This window comes from Tasmannia lanceolata, unplaced genomic scaffold, assembly GCF_043159265.1.
Source record: "Tasmannia lanceolata isolate RefF3 unplaced genomic scaffold, GAP_Taslan_0.1 ptg000037l, whole genome shotgun sequence".
Lineage (NCBI taxonomy): Eukaryota > Viridiplantae > Streptophyta > Magnoliopsida > Canellales > Winteraceae > Tasmannia > Tasmannia lanceolata.
In genome coordinates, this window is record NW_027518714.1 from 13,074,605 (window position 1) to 13,096,262 (window position 21,658).

Below are 21,658 nucleotides of genomic sequence, written 5' to 3' on the forward strand. Positions count from 1 at the left end.
TAGCACTTTAGAATTCTAGTTATATGACTTTGCTGTTTTATTTGAGACACGTGAGCATTTGTTTATTTAAGACATTTGGGAGAGCTTTAATGGTTTAATTTTATGGGCTTGGATATTAGTTATCAAGGGATTTGAGAGTTTCTAGTTTATTTATGGAGATACTTAGTTACTCTGAGTAGTGCTCTAGCTTATTTTGGAGATTAATAAAATTTTATTCCATTTGATGATTCTAATAGATTATTTTGAGCATTTTAGCCTTGCGTGCTGGTAAGGTTCTACTTTGTTGGCACGCGTTACCTGTTACGCCTTCAGGTCAAGGCGTGATAGGAAAGTTAGTATTAGAGCCTAAGTTTATGATTCTTAGGACTATTTTCTGAGAAGTTGAAAGGTGGGTAGATATTAAGACAAAAAACAATTAGGGAAATAGCTAGCATGATGGACTCATATGCACCGGGAATGCCAGGTTTAGCATGTGAGTTAGTTGTGCTCGTAAGAAAATGCATAATGAGCTCATGCACAATGGGGACATCTAATTTTGCATGTGAGTTAGTTGTGTTGGAATAAGACAATATAGTGAGCTCGTGTGTACTTGGATCCCATGGTTCAACGTGTGAAATAGCTATGCTGGTATGGAACGACATGGTGAGCTCGTATGTGCCAAGAGCACTTGGTTCAGCATATAGTTAGTCATGTTGGAATAGGACAATATAGTTACCTCGTGTGCAATAGGAGCACTAGGTTCAACATGGGAGTTAACTGTGCTGGTATGGGACGGCATAGTGAGCTCATGTGTACCAAAAGCAGTTGATTCCAATGTCAGTAAGCTGTGTTGGCATAAAATGATATTGTGGGCTCGGGTGCTTCTTGTTAATCTAAGAGATTAATTTACTTGATTATAGATAGAAGTCTTGTCTGAATTAGATCGTATTCTCTTGAATAACTTTAAAATGGTAATAAAGAGGTGAAGTTGAGCAGACGAGACCCCGACTAGTTGAGAATTTCTTAATATCTTTTCTGAAGACTTACCTAGATTACCATGTGATTGGGAGATTGAATTTTTTCCATTGAGTTGCTTCCAAGGTCAACCCCTGATTTCTAAGACCCCTTACCAGATGTCACCAGTCGAGCAAAGTTAAGTAGCAGTTATAAGAGGTTCTAGATAAGGGTTTTATTTGGTCTAGTGTATCATCATAGGGTACTCCAGTGATGTTCATGAGGAAAAATGATATATCCATGAGGTTATGCATTGATTATAGGCAATTAAATCAAATGATTATGAAAAACATGTATCAATCGCCGATGATTGATAATTTGTTTAACCAAAATTGTAAGGAGCACAAATATTTTCAAAGATCGACTGTAGATCGAGATATCATCAGATACGAAAGTGGAGATATTTCTAAAACAACCATTCGAATAAGGTGTGGCCCTGACAAGAAAACTAAATACTACTTTATTTTAAAACATATAACGACCATATTTCATACTTCTTACCATATATGTATCACTTGCTTCTTAGATATATCAATCGAGAAATGTTTTAGAAACTAATTTTTTTCGGATATAATTAAAAATAACAAACACAATATAAGAATAATATGATACTTTTATATGCAACGATTGCAATTGAATCGGTTGAATAGTTTTAGAATTATATGTTTATTAAAATAATATTTAAATAAATAATAAATGTTGAATTTATTAATTAATTGAATATACAGTGTTTGAGCATAAATATGATATATTGCCTGCAATAGTTGGGGGGTGTATCTGTATAAATATTATACGGTGTCTAAGGGGGTGTCTTTGGTACCTTTGATACCACGGCGTTAGAAGTGGAATTTGGCCATAGTTGAGGGGGTGTATCTGTATCTTTCCCTATTATATACGAGTGTTTAGATACGTAATTATATTAGTAAAATGATATATTGCCTGCAAATATTATAATTGAATAAAATAAATATTTATATATATCAACCAAATTCATTCAAGAGATTTATAAATGATTAAGCATGCATATGATCAATTACTAAATAATATATGAAGCAATGATAAAAATGGCAATTTAAATGAATAAATTCCAATAATTACTCATGTAATGACCTACTTTAACATTCAAGTATGGATCCAATGATTAAAATTAGTACATATGAAAATAATAAACAAAGGGTGTTAGAACTTCCCTAGCACAAAAATTCCAATAATTGATGATAGAACAATAAAAAAGAATGAAAAAGAGAGGTGGGTCACAAAATCATTATGTATGAATAGTGTGAATGGTGTCAGATTGTAAGTATGTATTACCTTGTTTTGAGATTATAGAAAGGATTAAAAAAAAGTAAAAGTAGAGAGGAGGGAAGTATGTATTGCTTTGATTTGAGATTATAGAAATGATTAAAAAAAGGTAAAAGTAGAGAGGAGGGATTTTGCCTTTTATCTCCTTGTAAAAGAGAGTGAGAGCAGAAAAGGAGAAACCGGAAGTAGGGGACGAGGAGAGAGATGTAGATGGGTGGGGTCACACAATTAATGAAGAAAAGACATTTATAGAAAAAGAAAAAAATCAAACTGTACACACTGACATTGGAAATTCCCCGTACGAAGATCATACTCATGCAGGGACGAGACGACATAAGAAGGAGAAGGGGAGAAGATAGAGGTAGATTGGAGTACTCCCACATGAAAGGACATTTGTAAGAAAAAATTAAATGTGTTCACACTAACGTTGGAAATCAAACCTCCTGTGTATGAGACGGCATAATCAGGTGTTGTAGAATTTTCCGGATGGGAATTTTCAAAGAAATAAAGGAATCTTTTTGAAAAGTTAAGAGTCTCTCTCTCTCTCTCTCCCTCTGTCTTTTAAACTAATAAAATACTAACATCAGGTAGATTATTAGATGCCAGATTAAATCCCTCCTCCCCTCTCCCTCTATTTATACGGCTGCAAATACCCCAAACTTTCAAAACATCAAAAGAAAACGCCACAATGCCTCTCTCTACTCTAGTCTCCACCACCTATCCCTCTATCTTCTCCACAAAGATAAACCCTCTCTCCCTTTCAAAAAACCCACCACCCTCCACTACCTATCATCCCTCTTGCATTCGTAGTGCAAGAGACGAACCTCCGAACAAAGTAAACAAACCCATTACAAAGTCTACAAAGCCAGACAAATCTCTTAATAATCTAGACAGAAGAGATGTTCTCCTAGGGTTGGGAGGTCTGTATGGTGCGACCCTCGGCTCGGCTGTGGCTGCACCGGTGCAAACGGACTTTGCCAGTTGCAGGGCTCCACCACTCCCGAAATGTGATCAGACCAACTGTTGCCCTCCCATCACTCACAAAATCAAGGAATTCAAGTTCCCATCTCCGTCTTCTCCGATGCGTGAACGGCGTGCGGCGCACCTTGTTAGTAAGGAGTACATTGAGAAATATGCCGAGGCCGTGAGGCTCATGAAGCAGCTCCCTGCTTCAGACCCACGAAATTTCTGGCAACAAGCCAACGTCCATTGCGCCTACTGCGAGGGTGCTTATACTCAGGTTTTAAAGAAGGAATTATAGTTGGTCTAACTTTTGATTCATCTGAATTCATAGGCCTTGCTTTGACTGCCCATAAATCACGCTAATCATCTAATCCCAAAGAGCTAATAATGCCTCTTTTTTTTTGGGCGATGATTTTATCACCACTACTAAAGGATAATACGCCCCCCTTGTAACGTGATTCACAATTCACGTTAAAGGGGCATTATCTTACAGGGGACGCAAAAATCGTCTTATTTTATTTTATTGTCTTTTATAAGATAAAATTAGGGAAATGATTTTTTCGCCCCCTGCAAGATTATGCACCCCCAATTTAATGTGACTTGCAGGCAGAAAAATGTGGGCGCATTTTGTCTTACGATGCTCTCTCAGGCAAAAATCAGACTTTTGCCTCAGCCAACAGGTCAGGGGTTCGATCCCAGCTTACTCACCCCAAAAAAACAAAGTCAGCAACGGAAACGCATTTTCGCGAAATTCCCTAGCAAATCCCTAAAATTATACACAGGGGACTATATTCAAATTCAAGTACGGTCACTAGAATGAGAAATGACAACTAATTAACAAAAAACCAAATTAACAGTTGTAAAAAACTAATTAACAAGAGGTAATTAATATTTCACCCTTTTCTTCTGGGTCAACCCGTCTAGTGTACTTATGACAATTAAAAGGTCTGAAGCAAAATTAGTAGTGCCATTATCAAAATAGACTGACGATATCAGTTTCCTTTTTGATATTCAAAACCTTAGAGTCATGGTTTAGAATTTCAGTTTCGGTACCGGTTTCCTACCCCTGAAATTTCGAAATTTCGACCGGAATCCGGTACGACAAAGAAAAGCCTATTTTATTGGATATTAAATTTCGGCCGAAATTTCTGTCAAATAATAAAATAAAATAAAATAAAAGTTTTCTGGTTGAAATTTGGAAAAAATGAAATTTCGCCCGAAATAAAATACCGTTTCGGAAAAGTGTCATTTCGGTGTCGGTCTCCACCAAAATCCAAAATTTCGGTCCGTAACTTCGGATTTCGGTCGAAATTTAATTTTCTGCTTAGAGCATATCTGAGGTATAGATATGACAATAACATGACTTGCCATTTGTCGTCATTAGATCAAGATCTAGTACCAAATTTTGATATTTGCACAAACTCAGATGTCTTTTATTCTTTAACTGGCTCGTGAAAGCTCTTTGGGAAATGTAATAACCTTTTGAGTTTTGACAGCTCTTGAAATACTAAAAGACAGGATGGTTTGTGAAAATATCAAAATAAGGCTGTGCTGATATCATTTCCCTTTACTTTCTAATATAATAATTTTTTGCTACTGATATTGGCACTATCATGTTTTGATAATGGGCCGAACTCACTGCGCCTTTTATTGTTTAACCAGCTATAAAAAGCTATTACAATTCCCCTTAAAATTGATCTATGAAGATCTAACCAACTTTAATTATTACATTTGCTAGGGTCCATCACAGAAGGAATTCCGCGGGCAGGGAGTTGAATGAGAGAACAGCCACAAAGGCTCACTTTTCAACAGATTTTGTCTGATTCATTTTAATTCATCTGAGGTGGCTGCACTCTCATGCAACAGCCGGCCCACGAAATTCCTTCTGAGATGGTCCCTAGCAAATCCCTTATTTCTATTAACATTTTCTAAGTTGGTGTAGCCATGTTTTTGGAATCACAGGCTGGATACGACGTCAAGCTCCAGGTCCACGGCTCATGGCTCTTCTTTCCTTGGCATCGCTGGTACTTGTACTTCTATGAACGGATACTTGGAGATTTAATCAAAGATGAAACTTTCGCTCTCCCTTTCTGGAATTGGGATTCACCAGACGGAATGACCATTCCTTGCATGTACATTAACCGACCGGAACTCTACGAACAACTTCGTGATTCCAAGCACCAGCCAAATTCAATAGTCGATTTTCAGTACGATATAAAGAATGGCGATAGACGTATTACTAATCACCAAATTATTCATGAAAATCTCTGTATAATGTATAGACAAGTTGTAGCCACCAGAACAGCTCCCCTCTTTTTTGGTTTACCATATCGTGGGGGCGATGAACCGGAGCATGGGGCCGGTTCAGTTGAACTAGTGCAGCATAATATAGTTCACGATTGGACTGGAGATCGAAATCAAGTTAATGGAGAAATCATGGGGGCGCTCTATTCTGCGGCGCGTGACCCAATTTTCTTCGCTCATCACGGTAACGTTGATCGGCTTTGGAAAATATGGCGGGAGAATCGAAAAGATTTCACCGACCCCGATTACTTAAATGCATCATTTTTGTTCTATGATGAGAACGCTGAATTGGTCGAAGTGAAGGTCTCTGATTGCCTCGATCCCACCACACTGAGGTATGGTTACCAGGATGTTGAAATCCCATGGCGGGGATCTAAGCCTACTGCCCCACCCAAGAAAGCGGCACCCTTGATGAAGGCGGGCGAGTTTGGGAGCAAGCCGCGCCTCCTGAGCTCCATCATTAGGGCCACTGTTAAGAGGCCTGAGGAACTCCTGAGCTCCATCATTAGGCCCACTGTTAAGAGGCCTGAGGAGGAAAAAGAGAATGAGGAAGAGATTTTGGTTGTGGCTATGGAGCTTAATACGGATAAGTTTGTGAAATTTGATGTTTACATCAATACCGAGGATGAGAATTTTGGTGGGCCAGCGTATAGTAACTTTGTTGGGAGCTTCGTTCGTCTTCCCCATACTCATGCAAAGCCCATGAAATTGAATACACTGCTAAGATTGCCATTAGGTGAAGCTTTGGAAGACCTGAAAGCTGAAAAAGATGATGATGTAGAGGTGATTTTAGTTCCCAAAGTGGGAACGGGGGAAGAGATCATTATTGAAGGGCTTAAGATCGAGATTGGTTTATGAAGAAACCATGCATGCTAGAGTATTTATCTTATTAAGCTACTATTAGGTGGGAGATGTTGTCTTTGCAGCTCCTTAATGAATAAGAGAAAGATGTGTGTGTGATGTGTCTTCAGTTGTAAGTCCGTATTAAAATGGTCGTCGTTTTCTGTTTGTTGCCTATGAATAAGAGGAACCACCTCTGTAAGCTTGGTTAGTCTTAAATCTGTAAAAGATTATCCTTATGAATAGAGAAACCACCTCTGTTAGGATGGTTTATGCCTAGTAGACTTAAATTTGTAAAAGATAATGCGAAGTCTCTCCCTCTCTCTCTCTCTCTCTCTCTCTCTCTCTCTCTCTGAGTTACCCATGAGATGTTTTGGACGAAAACCATGTGTTTATTGCAGAATGAATAGTAAACGATCCAGCTAGTATTGGAGCTTCTAGATGTACTCTTGGAGCGTTTGTTGCTGGGTGCTTTTATTTCTCTTCTCTTTCAGTGGGTTTTCTTAGGAGAAAATTAAGGGAATTGAGGCCTAGGAATGGTCTTTTAATGATTGATTTTTGTTTTTTTGGAACTGATTTTGTGAAAACCTCTGAACAACTAGCAAAGAAATTACTAATTCCCACGTTTTCTATTGTTATTTATTCAGTTGATTCTATATATATTCTTTTGAGGTAATGGTTTCAACTTTTTAATTAATCTATGATTTAATATAGCATTCAATACTTTCATAAAAGAGTAGAATGGAGGAGAGATGTGGAATCCTGGATTGCTAATCTCTTGCTTCCTAAGTTTTAAGCCGTTGTCTCTTCTATTTTATGGTTCTATTTTATTGTATGATGTGAAGCTTTCTCTAAGGATTACTAATTTACTATGCAATCTAAAGCTTTCTCCACGGATTATTATGCCATCTGAAGGTAAAAACTATATTCCCGGAGAAATTAACACCCATAAAGATATGAAATATTTCCCTATGGATTTAAAATCCGTAGGGGAAAATAACTATTTAAAGATCTCTCTTGATCTTCTTCTCTCCCTTACCCCTGCTAGTCCTCCCTCTAGAATATTTAATGAAGGCCTTTCCTAATTCTTCTCAGTTAAAGCTTGTTCATCCTTCCTTTAAAAACTCTCTGTTTGGACACCTGGCATAGGCTCTGCGAGTAGTGGAATAAGAAGTCAATAGGGAGGAGACAAGCATTGGATTTGCCCGGAATTACCTCGGAGAAGTGGCAAGTAGGGGGTTGGAGAATAAGTAGGGGGTGTAGTTATCAATACAGAGAGGGACGATAGAGAAAGTGAGAAAAAACACCTCAATGTGCACATCTTCTCATTTTCTATAGCTCCTTGCTTCTTTTACTATATTTTCTTTCCAAAACCACAACAATAGGAGATGTAGTAGGGAATCGCTCGAACCATCTGTAATGGTATCACTGGAATCGCTCTACCTCCCGTGGAAGGATATTATTGAAAATCAAGTGGTTGATGGCGAAATTACTGATGTCATGAAAGAGAAAACAATCAACTCTTTCTCAAAATTTAGCAAGAAACTTGTAAAAAAAAATTAATTTTCAACCAAATCTATTTTGAGTGTCATTCTCATTGAAATTCATGTTCGATAAATTTATAATCTCTCATAACCTTTGTTCCGAATCGACATTGTTCCTACGTTGGTAATTTATAATCTCTTATCTCTAATACGGAATAGAAAAATCTAGCGACATCAAATATTGAGAGTATCTTCTTAAAAAATGTTGTTCAAAGTACATAAAATTTAGAGATTTTTGCTGATCAGTCCCTCCCTGTCAAAATAAATGCTAAAACGTCCATAAAAATTAGGTATTATTCAAAGAATCTTGGCTTAGAAAATTGCTGCCGAAAAATCCGTAACGTCACTTTGATGTGTTAAAATTTATAAAATGACAAAACTATCCTAACTTCGCAATCATTCTAAATATTTTCTCCCAATATATTCGGCAAAAAACTCTCCCCAAGGGCCTATTTGGTTTGTATGAGAAATTATAGTCCCAAAATACAATGGGGCCAACATTGATTGGGTGATCTAAAGCATTCAGTAGTTGGGCCCCAACGTTGATGGGACGTGCCCATAAAATCTTCTCCATAGGATGATCCTAACCTCCTGATCCATTGAGGTTTCTATACTATGCAGTCCATTTTTTACCCTTACAAACAGGGGTCGTGAGAAGTTAATTGAACAGCAAACTCTACCCTGCCTGTAAATTTCTGTTTTCAATTTCAACATGGGTTTCTGAAGTCTCTTCTGCTGCTGATCTTTGAATGTCCCTGTTTCTTAGAAATTATAAAAATAATTATAATAATAAACTGCATGTTTGGAATCTCTGATGCTGTTCTTTCAAAAATAAATCATCATGCGAGCACATTTATACTAGTTACATATCGCTGCTAAACTCAAGCTATTATAAATGTGAACATCAGATCATATCCATTGTAGGTGGAAAAAAAAATTACATAAAGTACTCCTAAAACACAGTTCCATTTCAAAAAACACATAGGGTCAGTCACAAATAGGAACATGTGTCCTCTATCTCTCTCAAACGTTTCCATAAAAACAGATCACTCTGCTTTCACGCCCTGCATGCCTAACAACAGCTCATTTCCTATGGATAAAGAAGTCCCCAAAAAAAAAAAAAAGATGTGAAGAAAAGAAGACCTAGTGTACAGGTGGCAAAATGGGCATAAATAACCATTTGCCAAGCTCAATAGTAGCTGCCATAGTAAGCCTGAGGAACTGGAGCCGGTTGCTGAGCAGGAGCAAAAGCTGGGGCTGGCTGGGTATAACTTTGCGGTGGAAATGCTTGCTGAAGAATTTAAAAAAAAAAAAAAAAAAAAATTAGTAACAACTTCCTACAACCATTAAAAAGGATGATCCAGTAAATTACCATAGACCAAATACTGGGTCATTTGGTAGAGTTCCAGCTGATCAAGGCCACAAACCAGCTTGAGGTGATTCAGTCATCTTCGCCGTTAGATTTCGACCCTGTTTGATTTAGATTTTGGAAATGGATCGAGAGTCCAAAACCGATTATTGGACTCAAAATCACGTTTAATAATCAGTATTGGACTCGCAATCAGTTGTCAAACTCTAAATCGAAGAACGTCTTAGTTCTTTCCAATTGGACATGTGTTATTTTCCTTTATTAGTATTTTATTTACATTATTAGCATTTTATCTAGCAGCCAACTAGTTTGGGACAAAGGCTCAGTCGAGTTGAGTTGAGATTAGCATTTTATTTTAGCCTCGATGTGGGGGATGTCAACATCAACCTTATAGCCCAACTTTTTTTGCTTATTACCTATGATCCACTACCTTAAACCTAAGCCCAAGCTTCCAATCTTAGTAAGTACAAACTTACTATTTTTAGTAGGGAACTGATATATCCGCCCCATTTTTTTACTTTGGACAGCCGGCTGCAGTGTATCTATGACCGCAGAGGGGTTGATGTACTTCACGTGGGAAGGATTCAACGGAACTGAATGCCATGTACACTGCAGCTGGCTGTACCATGTAAAGAGAAGGGGCGCATTTATCATTTCCCTTTTAGAAAAGATGGAATTACTATTTTTAGTAAAGACACGCTTACTATTTTTAATAAGTCCAAACATTGGCAAAAAAACCCCCCAACCTCATTATAAAAGTCAAAGGAGGACGGCCTGGCCTATCAAGACTTCGAAATCTTGGAAAAAATGTTATCAAGCCCCTCTTGGGTCAAGGTACACTCCCCCCTCCCCTCTCATCTCTCCTCTCTTCTACTCATCATCTCTCTTTTCGCATTTTCTCAAAGATTTCGAAGTCTTCATAGGCCTTCCTCCTTTGACTTTTATATGGTGTAAGAAGGTGCATCCCCCCCCCCCCCCCCCCTCTACCTCCTCTCCCCTTCTTTCTGAACTCTCCTCTTGATGGGGACATCAGCAATGGGCGTGAATTCAAGGTTTACCAGCACAGAAGTGGACGAGACTGATGGTGGAGACTCTAGCACAGGCCACAGACATGAGCGTCTTTTTTATTATTTATCTTCTTTTTTCGTCATTTTATTTGTAGCCTACTTTTTAGGCATCAAATCTCATCCGTTTGGTGTGTTTTTTATATTATTAGAAAGGTTTTTCAATTACTTATCTAATGAGCCCAAGATCACATGGTTTGGATGTAATTTGAGCAAGTTACAAGTGTTTTTAAGGAAGTAGTATAGGTCTATTACGGGATTACTATTTTTGGTAAGTTTTTAACTTTATTTAGTTTACTTTGGATTAGATGAATGGTTGAGATTAGTTGCTTACGTTTTAAGTTATCTTCTAGGGTTTCTTTTCTTAAAAATAAATCTTATGAAAGCAATGTAAAGGACTATAGAATATTGAATAGAATTGACATTTTTTAAGTGAGTCATTGAAGCTTGTGAAGTTTGGAGCTTCCCTTCTCCTCTTCTAGTGGCTTGGAGCCATTGCAGCTCATCTTCTACCTTCTTCTTCTTCTCTCTCAAATCAGCCATTAACAAGTAAGTTATTAGTTCTTTCAATCCTTTCGTGTTCTTGAAGCCCTTAAGCCACAAAAAACCCAAAATCAAAATAACTCCTCCATCGTTCAAGATCTCGTCTTGAAACTTTGAAGGACTTATTTTGGGATTAAACCTCAACCATAGCAATCAAAGCTCATAGTTTTAAAACCCCTTTCGAGGCCAATCAAGTTTTCACACCTTTCAAGCCCCAAAACTAGCTTTTGGAGATTGAAAGTGTAATCAGCCAATGTAGGAGCCCCCTAAACATGAAAATTTAATTTCGTTCATCATTTAAACCTATTGTCTTTCAACCCACAGCAGTTTACCCAGAATTTCCTGATCTGTCCAAATTAACAAAACGCCCTTTCGGCCTAAATTTAACCGATTTGACCTGTTTTATTGCTGCAGAAATCTATTACTGCTTTTCATTGGATTACTGCTGATTTCTCATCAAAATAAGGTTTAATTCATAGGCTTTTGAAACTGTCTTAATTATTTTGGATGGTCTCACGCTTAAAACCACGTTTTAGCCTAACTTTGCCCTTAACTAGTTACTCGAAAGGTCTTCTAACTGCTGAGTACTTTGTGCAAGGTTAATTTAATTGCTAATTGTTATGTTTCCATCTCTTATTGTTCTTTTAAGCCTTGATATTGCTGCTGTCCGCAAAATAAATTGCAATAAATCACCTTATTGGTTCCCGTAGGTGCCTTTAGCCTTTAGATTGACCCCTAAGAGTTCCTATAGTCTTTAATCCCATTAGGAGTGTAAGATTTTTCCCTTGTTTAGGTATTGTCCTACATCACCTCTTCTACTCATCTCTCCCTTCTTTAGACCATATAAAGGTCAAAGAGGAAGGCCTATGAAGACTTCGAAAAAATGTGAAAAGCCCCACTTTTGTCAAGGTGCATCCCCCCCGGTCAAAGGAAGAAGGCCCATGAAGACTTCAAATCTTCATGGGCCTTCAAATCCTGAAAAAAATGTTAAAAGCCCCTCTTGTGTCAAAGTGCCCCCCACTCTCTCTTTCGCCTCTCTCCTCTCTTCTACTCATCTCACTTTTCTCCCTTCTTACATCATACATTCATTCTTACGTTTTCTCCGTTGGACCCTTCCTAGTTGAATTTATAAGCCATCTCTCTCTCTCTCTCTCTCTCTCTCTCTCTCTCTCTCTCTCTCTCTCTCTCTCTCTCTCGTCACCCATCCCGACTGGGTTTATAAATTGTTCCCTCTTTTCTCCTCTCACCCTTCTCGAATGGGTTTATAAATCGTCCCCCATCTCCTCTTTACCTTTTCTTCCCACTGATTATTTCATCCGTTGATTTTTCTGGATCTTGATCATTCCTTCTTTTCATGGTCTTGGTCGTTTCTTGATCTTGTTTGTCGGATCTTAATCATTCTTGATCTCGATCCTTCTTTCCTCCATCCCTCCTTATCATGGTTGAGATCAAACCCTCCTCATATCTCTAGCTAAATCTCTTTCTTCTCTTGGAGGTTGCCTACATCTAGACAACAAAGGCGTAGGAAAGATATGCCCCGCACACAACCCAGGTACAGATTTTTCCTACATTTTTATTTTCCTTGCTGCATATCAGTATTTCTCCTTTGAGCCTGCCCTCATTCCCCATTAACACTATACCAATGTTTCAAAAAATGCGAATGGGAGTCAAAATGCGCTCAAAGCAAATCCTAGTCGACGCGGCATGACGTGGTCTAAGTACTTGGTTGATGCGGCTGAGTACTCGATTGACACGGACATAACTCGGGAGAGTCAAAGGGATTTTGATTGACTTTGTAGGGCAAAATGCAGACTCTAACAAGAATGCGGCCAAGGTAAAAGGGTGTCAACTCGGAGGACTCCACGAAGATGCGGGGGTGTTTTGAAACTATGGCCTATACGCTAAACATATCTCTACCCTTATTCCATTACCCCTTCTAGATTTCTTTGGGCCAAGGTAAGGGAATTTATTTTATGGATCTGATTTGTTGACAGACTCGATTAAGCATATGATTATTATTGACTACTGTGCTGATTTTCCTGATTTATAATCTATTTTATGAAACTCACTTGGCTAATTTGAGTTCTATTGATGAAAGAATTCCAAAGCTTTGAACCTGTGTGACAACCTAACTATGTTTGATTACTACTGTTTATTCTATTATGAGAATGTGTGGCACAAATTCCCACAAATCAACCTGCGAACCCTAAAGTTTGCATTGAATTAGTATCAGAGCTAGATTTGCATCACCAGCTTGGGTTGCTGACAATTCATTAGAGAGTGGTGATCAGTACATATAGCAATTGTTTGGTGTGTACAATAATCGAATCATTTTCTAGTTACATTATATACATAATAAAATGAAAGACATCTATCTATGTTATGTTTATCGCCAAGAACCATAGTTGTCGATTCTGTTTGTTCACCATTTCATTTTGGCCAGTGGTACAAAATGTGTCAGCGTTCCGTTTTGGAAAATACGCTACGACCGGGGACTAGATGAAAAATTTTTAGAGACCAAATTATGATAATTTTTGTACCGGACTTTTGGGATTTAAATTATTTAATAATGTTTGGACATAGATAAGATTTATGAATTTTAAAATTGGCAAAATACTCCATTGTTTGGAAGAAAAAAATTCCACCCAGCCCGAAATGAATGAAAATGTAAGATTTTGTACTATAACTGAAAAGTTGAATTTTTGTCCTTTCATAATTAGGTCTTGAAACTATTTTTAATAAATCCAAATGAGGGTATTCCCCTATTTTACATGTAAATCGTAAGTAAATGGACATTTACTTAAATGACTTTGCATGTAAATACCAAGTTCCCTATATTTCTCTTGTTCTTCATCACAAAACTAAAAAGAGGCAGGAGGAAGAGAGGAATGGAAAGAAATACCAAATGAAACAAGACGAAACGGGACGAAATCTTGTGTTTCGGACGAAATTCGACGAAACGGAACAAAACCCAGTTCTGTTCCAGTTTTCCGGACGAAACAAAATATTTCGGCCATTTCAGCCGAAATGAAACTAAATTCACAACTATCCCAAGAACAGTAGATATTTTACGCCGTAATGGTTGTGACCTTGTTTTATCACCAAGAACATCCATGCAAGTAACTACAAAAGATTGACATCATGCGGTAAGTAGCCAGTCTTTATGCTCTATCAGATTGTATCATTGGAAGATAGAAGTTAGAGTTTTAGAAAAAAGGCCACAAGATTGACTCGCACAAATTCACATAAGTGGCTCGCTAAATAGACAAAAAAAAGGGAGGTAGAATATAGAAGAATCATCTGGAGTATAAGCAATACATAATATTATTCAATGTACAATCAAGAGCAAAGTTACTGAAAAAGCCCCCAGAATGTGGGAAGCGCAAAATGCTGTGCTTCCCAAAATTGGAGAAGTGTGTTTCCCCAAGTTGGGAAGCGCATTTCCCTAATATTTGCGTTGTATCAGTTACACAATCACAAAAACAGAAATACAGGAAACATGGTATTTACATGCACAATCATTTAAGTAAAATGTCTTTACTATTTTCTGAAATTATTCTTTTTTTTTCTGAAATTATGTCTTTACTATTTTAATGTCCATTTACTTAAGATTTGTACATAAATAGGGAAATACCCACATTTGGCATTATTAAAAATAGTTTCACGACCCAAATCTAAAAGGATAAAAAGTCAACTTTCCAGTTCTAGTACAAAATCTGATATTTTTCAGTCAATCTGGGTCGGGTGAAAATCTAAACTTCCAAACGATGGGGTATTTTGCAACTTAAAAAATGCATAAATTCTATCATGTTCAAACATTATTAAATCCCAAAAGTCTAAAATCTCATAATTTGGTCTCTTAAAATTTTCCTCTAGTTAGGCAGTGGTCAACACAGGCATTTCAACTTTTCAACTAACTGACAGTGATTTTCCTTTAAGTACATGTTGCATGTAATTTATGATGGTCAGATTCAAATTGCTTATATTGGTTGGAAATTGAAATTAAATTATTTTTTAATTTTGTCATTTACTCAATTATTTCACGATTCCCAGTCATTTATTCAATTAATTCCCTTCGCACTTCCCCATTGCTTCCCTTCACTCTTCCCTCGCCCTTCACACTTCCCACTTCCCGCTTTAGCTTACCGCACTGGGAACTATGGTCAAGAGAGTGGAGGGTCATCAAAACGAAGGGTGCAAAGAGTCACGAGTGTTAAGAGAGACTGGGGGTAAGGCTAATTTGGCAATGGGTTTTCTATGGGAATAGTACAGATGTTGAGTTTGATCTTTGTATGAGATCTTCGATCTACTATCATATACATTGGAGGAATTTTTTTCTCAAGTTGAAGCAAACAAAAGAATTTGGGAGGCAGACACACATTGGGTTTTCTATGGGAATAGTACAGATGTTGAGTTTGATCTTTGTATGAGATCTTCGATCTACTATCATATACATTGGAGGAATTTTTTTCTCAAGTTGAAGCAAACAAAAGAATTTGGGAGGCAGACACACAAAGGTGGGTTTTTTCTTCAGTTACGAGTTTCTTCAAGATGCTCCAGCGTGAAGACAATCCTCGCTGGAATTGGAGACGAATTTGGAATGCCCCGGTCCCCTCAAGGGTCCAATGTTTCTATTGGACAGCAGTCCAAGGTAAAATCATCTCGCGTGACTGTTTAAAATATAGGAATTTTCAGCTTGCGTCTACAAGAATGAGGGAGAATCGCTAAACCACATCTTTATCAACTGTTCGTCGGCTGGAAGAAATTGGTCTACTACACTTGGATGGTTTGGTGTTATGAAGGCATTCCCCTTTGTCCCTTAGGCAGTGTTTGGTTGCACATTGTCTCGGTAGCCGTCTGGATTTTGAAGGAATTTCAAATGCCATTCCTTGTTTGGTTGCCTATATTGCATTGAATTTCCAAGAGACTCACAGACATGTTTCCTACGTAATTATTGCATGTATGATGAGGTGGCAATCATGTCCCCTTCTAACTTTGAAACCAAATTATACAAAAACGATAGAATTTTGGTTGAAAAATCTTAGGAATGATGCCTCCCTCCCTCCCTCCCTTTCAGTAACATTCAGCCCACTAAGTCAAACCTTAACTTCAACAAGTAAGCATGCAATGAATAGTTCGATAAGCCTTCCTAACCATTCCTAGACAGGCTACTGCACACATGTGAGACTTCACCAGGGAACCATTTTCTATGCCTTGACGAATACCATATCTCAGTCCTTCCCAAGAAGTGAGAGGTTTTTGCTTGGATGAATTCAAATCTATATATCTCTCATCACATTTTGATAGCGCATGCATAAACCACTTTTTTTCATGTCCCTTTTGATTCATGATGCAAAACCGGTTGTCTTCCATGGGGGCATTGATCTAGATGTTTCTCTATCATTTTCATGCATTTTCCCTTCCAAACTGCCTCTCTACTTATGGCAACAAAGGAGCCCCTACCCGTCTTGTCGAGACTAGACAGACCCAAATAATCAATGTATTCATCGTACCCCTCCCCTTGATTTGACTTTGAATTCATGCATTTTCCCTTCCAAACTGCCTCTCTACTTATGGCAACAAAGGAGCCCCTACCCGTCTTGTCGAGACTAGACAGACCCAAATAATCAATGTATTCATCGTACCCCTCCCCTTGATTTGACTTTGAATGAGCCCCAAACCTCGCTTTGTTTAACCATGAACAAATGAACGATGCCCAGCCCTCAATCTGCAGGGGCCTCTCCGTACGATGAGATGCGTCCGTCACGTCAATTTCACAGGCTTCCCTCACTCTCTATATTGGTAATGACACCCCTACTTATTCCCCTACTCTCCGAGTCTACGACGCGCAACCAAACACTACTGTAAGTCTATCCCACTATTCTCTAAGAGGTAATTCTAGACAAATCCAATTCTCTCCTCCCAGTTGACTTCTTATTCCACTACTCTCCGAGCCTATGCCGAGAATCCAAACATAGCCTTAGGGATCTTATTGATGACTGGACTTACTGTCACTTTAGGTACAAGGGTAAGGTGTTGTGGCTGATGGCCCCATTTGCTGTCATTTGGTTCATTTGGATTAAATGAAATCAAAGGGTTTTTAATGACAATGAGAAACCTTTTCAGAAACTCATCGTAAGAAACAAGATTCTCATGGTGGAATGAGCGCACTCTACAGACAGACACCCAAGACTTCTTTAGATGTTGGAAGGAAATCAATGAAGCAAGACAGTGGAAGGATGAAAGCAGCAAGATGGATGTCTCCCCCACCTCTAGTGATAAAGCTGAATTTTGATGGCGGTTCTTTCAATAACCCAGCCAGCAAGTTTAGCGGGGCATTAGGAATGATTGTGGCGAGGTGTTGCGCGCCTACTCTAGTTCATTGGGTATTGCAGACACACACAATGGAGATCAAGACTCCTTATGGGAACACGTCTATTTAAAAAGGAGCTGACCGGAAAACCCTGGGTGGATGGGGATTCAAAGACTGTCATTAACCCCAGCCAATGGACAGGGTAGTAGTCCTTGGCATTTTTGGCAATGAGATTATGGAGAATAAACTGTGTTGCATGGATTCGGATTCGCCACGGATTCGAGGTGTTGGATTCGGCAAACCCCAAAAAAGTAGGATTCGTGGATTCGGTAATTTCTAAATAAAATAAAATTTTGAAAATTTAAAAAAAAAAAAAAAATATATATATATATATATATATATATATATATATATAGAGAGAGAGAGAGAGAGAGAGAGAGAGAGGAAAGTGTTGGTGAGCTTAAGCTCACCAAACTTATGGTGCGCTTAAGCTCCCCAATCACATGGGCCCCACATTTTCTGTGGTGATCCAAACCATTCATTTGCAAGGCCTTATCATAGATAGGGTGTGTACCAAAAATCAGCTCCATAGGATCATCCTAACCCCTCCATTTGTGGAGGACAAACATGGGCAGATTTGTGGACAAACAATGTCTGTCCATTTTGACCTCCACAAATGGATGGGTTAGGATGATCCTATGGAGCTGATTTTTGGTACACACCCCATCTATGTAAGGGCCTTTCAAATGAATGCTTTGGATCATCCTAACAAAATAGGCCCCCATGTGATTGGGCGCTTAAGCTCACCATAAGTTTGGTGAGCTTAAGCTCACCAACACTTTCCTATATATATATATATATATATATATATATATATATATATAGAGAGAGAGAGAGAGAGAGCGGTTCCTACACATATGTGTAGATAAGTTATCTACACACTAGCTTAAAATACAGTGGGGGCCACATTATTTGGGTGATCCAAACCATTCATTTTTAAGGCCCTCACATAGATAGGGTGTCCACAAAAAATCAGATCCATAGGATCATCCTAACCATTCGAACTGTGGAGACACCCTATCTATGTGAGGGCCTTTAAAATGGATGGCTTGGATCACCCAAACAATGTGGGCCCCCACTGTATTTTAAGCTAGTGTGTAGAGAACTCTCTACACATGTGTATATATATATATATGAGAAAACGGTTCCTACACATATGTGTAGAGAGTTCTCTACACACTAGCTTAAAATACAGTGGGGGCCCACATTGTTTGGGTGATCCAAGCCATCCATTTTAAAGGCCCTCACATAGATAGGGTGTCTACAAAAAATCAGATCCATAGGATCATCCCAACCCTACGATTTTTGGAGGTAAAATGGATGTCTTTAAACCTTCACAAATTAGTCCATTTTTTGCCTCCACAGTTCGAATGGTTAGGATGATCCTATGGATCTGATTTTTTGTGGACACCCTATCTATGTGAGGGCCTTAAAAATGAATGGTTTGGATCACCCAAATAATGTGGCCCCCACTGTATTTTAAGCTAGTGTGTAGATAACTTATCTACACATAAGTGTAGGAACCGTTTTCTCATATATATATATATATATATATATATATATATATATATATATATATTCATGAAAATTTTGAGGGTGGAAGGTCGAGGCATTAGAGTTTTTATTAAGAGAGTTGGAGGAATGGGGTCGATGCGCTAGGATTTCTATTAGATGAGCACAGCTTGTGCTTTCATATAAAAAAAGTTTAGAAGAAAACACACTTAAAGGGAAAATATATAGGATTCGCATCTTAAAATAGCCAATGATGAGTCGGATTCGCCTGAAAAACAGGATTCGTGCGAGACACCGCTATGACAAGAATCAGGGTGTGTCCCACACGAATCCAAGTCCGATTCGGGTGCGGAGATGTGTTGACACGGATTCGGCACTAGGGCAAAGAATCCATGCAACATAGAGAGTAAAGGAGTTTGGGAGATGGATGTAAACAGTTTTGATGTTCGAATAGAAGCCAACGACATGGTTCACTCCCTTGAAAAATAAGGGGCTGCTTCTGATGTAATATATGTTCGGCAAGCACGGCCCTGATGTGTCCATTTTTCCTTTGCTAATATATCTGTTGCTGCTTCAAAAAAAAATTATAGTCATCGAACCACCCACTATTGCTAAGGATGTTGGGATATTGTACTAATCTTTTAGAGAGTTCTCATTACAAAAGGCTAACTGCTGATATTTAGCAAACTGTAGTTCTAGTTATTTCTTTTAAGTTGTGCTGCTACCTTTGCTGAATTGTTGGCAAAAGCGAGCAGAGTTTAGAGAATTTCTTGCTTCTGGGAGGCAGAGTAGCTCCTATGAAATAATAGTCGGATTAAATGGACATAATAAGCATGAATATGGGGAAGGTTGAAATTGAAGGAGATTCGAAGAATGTGATAGGTTGGATTAGCGGATCACACTCTGTCCCATGGAGATTTGCTCCATGGTTCGATGAAATCCAAGATATTTTTGGTGGCCCTCTTACCTAGGCGTATCACGTTAAAAGATCAGCTAATGGTGTAGCCGATAAGCTAGCCAAGGATGGAGAAGTTAGGGATTGCATGCAATCCTTTGACCATCTTCCTTGATCTTTTCTCTTGTTTTCTGTTCCTGTATTTCATTGTTTTTTCTTCTGTATATTATTCTGGGCTTTTTGGCCCCTATTAATTGATCATATTTACCTCTTCAAAAAAAAATAAGAATGAATATGATAGAAACAGGAATACCTGGGCAGGATATGCCGGAGGGTAAGCACCATAAGCAGTACTCTGTGGGGTTGATGCGGGTACCTGTGGCTGTGTATAGCTGCTGTAACCAGTGTACCCACTATAGGCAGCCTGAAAATCAAGAGAAATGAAAGTTTATTCATGACAAATAGACAAAACTGTAGGGAAAAATAAACAATGGGATCCATATCAATGGAATAAATACCAAACTGTTATTCCAGTTAGTTCTATACTTTTCCATTGTTATCTATAAAACAATTAAGTCTTCCATCAGCTTTACATCACTACCCTTGACTAATCATATATCCCAAGGGGAAATGGGAAAATCCTACCAAAAAACCCAACACCAAAGCACAATAAAATCATAATGAAAAAAGGTAGAATGCATCATTGTCGGTTATATTTTTATCTTTTTCTTCCATCAGCCTGTTCGGCGTAAGGTACCAAAACTTTACAAATCAAAACCAAGTACATATTCTGTAAGGATTTTGACATTATATGGAGAGAACATATTGCTCTTCATGAAAATTTTCTAAAGGATTCATTAGCCGACCCCAACTAGTTTGGGACAAAGGCTTAGCTAAGTTGAGTTGAGTATGGAGAAAACATATTGCATCAAGTTTTTAAAATCGAAGAAAGATGACCTTTCTGTCCTCTCGGAACATTAAAAATTTAGTGATCATAATCAAAACTGATACTATTCTTTCTTCCTTTATAGAATGCATGTAGATAAATATTTTTTTGTTGAACAGTGCATGTAGATAAATGTTTAATTGAACAAATTATGTTTTCCAAAGAGTATATAGCCCTATAGTTCTCGTCAGACTGTCACTGCCCTGTTTAACGCACTGTCATGTACTTCGAATATTTATGTCTATAGATTTTAATGTTTCCCAAGGAGTTGACAGGAATCAAGGATGGGAAGTTTGGTATCAACTAACAAATACAGTAGCATCACGTTACAAAATGAAATCATATAATGTTTTCCTTCCCAAGACCAGCAGGTTACCCTATTACCTCAATGAGCCGCTAGCCCATGGTAAAAGGATTTGTTCCTGTACCAAGAGGTGGTGGTGGTGGGTGGGGTGGGGGGGGGGGGGGGGGGGGGGGTGTTGGGTTTCGATCCCAGCTTACCTACCAAAAAAACAGCAGGTTACCCAATTCAAAAAGTGTCCTTCATGTAACATGTCCATGGGCAAGGTGCTTAGCTCTTAAACATATATGTAATAAATTTTTTTTTTTGAAAAATGAAACATATATGCAATATATAAAACCAAGAGATCTTTACATGCTTAAGTGTGAGATATCACCTTCATTAAACCCAGCCGAAATCTTTACACGCTAAAGTGTGAGATCACCTTCATTAAACACAGACCGAAAACAGAAGGTGTGGCTGAGGTAAGGAATTTTAGACCCATAAGTTAGGTCCCCAGCTTCTATAGAACAATAGCGATGGTTTTATCTAGAGGGGAGAAAAAAGCGATGGAGAAAGTGATTATCTCAGTACCAAGGAGCATTCATAAAGGATATGCGTGTACTTAATGGAGAGTCTTGAAAGCAAATGAATGTTTGAATAGGAAAAAAAAAGGTAAGAAAAATCCTGGATATTATGTAAGATTGATATGGAGAAGGCATACGACCAT

General features: G+C 38.2%; 1 protein-coding gene and 1 pseudogene across 2 annotated transcripts in view; one reads left to right on the forward strand and one right to left on the reverse strand.

The window, feature by feature from the left end:
• Nucleotides 1–2,974: 2,974 nt before the first annotated feature.
• On the forward strand, nucleotides 2,975–6,730 carry LOC143862263 (polyphenol oxidase, chloroplastic-like). The gene is made up of 2 exons (XM_077373270.1): nucleotides 2,975–3,535; nucleotides 5,221–6,730. The coding sequence occupies exons 1-2, from the start codon at nucleotides 2,984–2,986 to the stop codon at nucleotides 6,418–6,420; spliced, it is 1,752 nt and encodes a 583-aa protein (XP_077229385.1). The 5' UTR covers nucleotides 2,975–2,983; the 3' UTR covers nucleotides 6,421–6,730.
• Nucleotides 6,731–8,815: 2,085 nt separating this feature from the next.
• Nucleotides 8,816–21,658, reverse strand: part of LOC143862626 (pre-mRNA-processing factor 39-1-like) — a 47,007-nt pseudogene continuing 34,164 nt past the window's right edge. The window contains exons 13-14 of the transcript XR_013240393.1: nucleotides 20,016–20,126; nucleotides 8,816–9,237 (exon numbers count right to left, since the gene is read on the reverse strand). The product of XR_013240393.1 is annotated as a pre-mRNA-processing factor 39-1-like (transcript). The remainder of the gene's footprint in view (nucleotides 9,238–20,015; nucleotides 20,127–21,658) is intronic.

Bases quoted from the DNA above. Each gene is read 5' to 3' on its own strand.
- LOC143862263 (XM_077373270.1), top strand. From the start codon at position 2,984: ATGCCTCTCTCTACTCTAGTCTCCACCACCTATCCCTCTATCTTCTCC. The intron at 3,536-5,220 runs GTTTTAAAGAAG...TTGGAATCACAG, and splicing joins GCGAGGGTGCTTATACTCAG to GCTGGATACGACGTCAAGCT.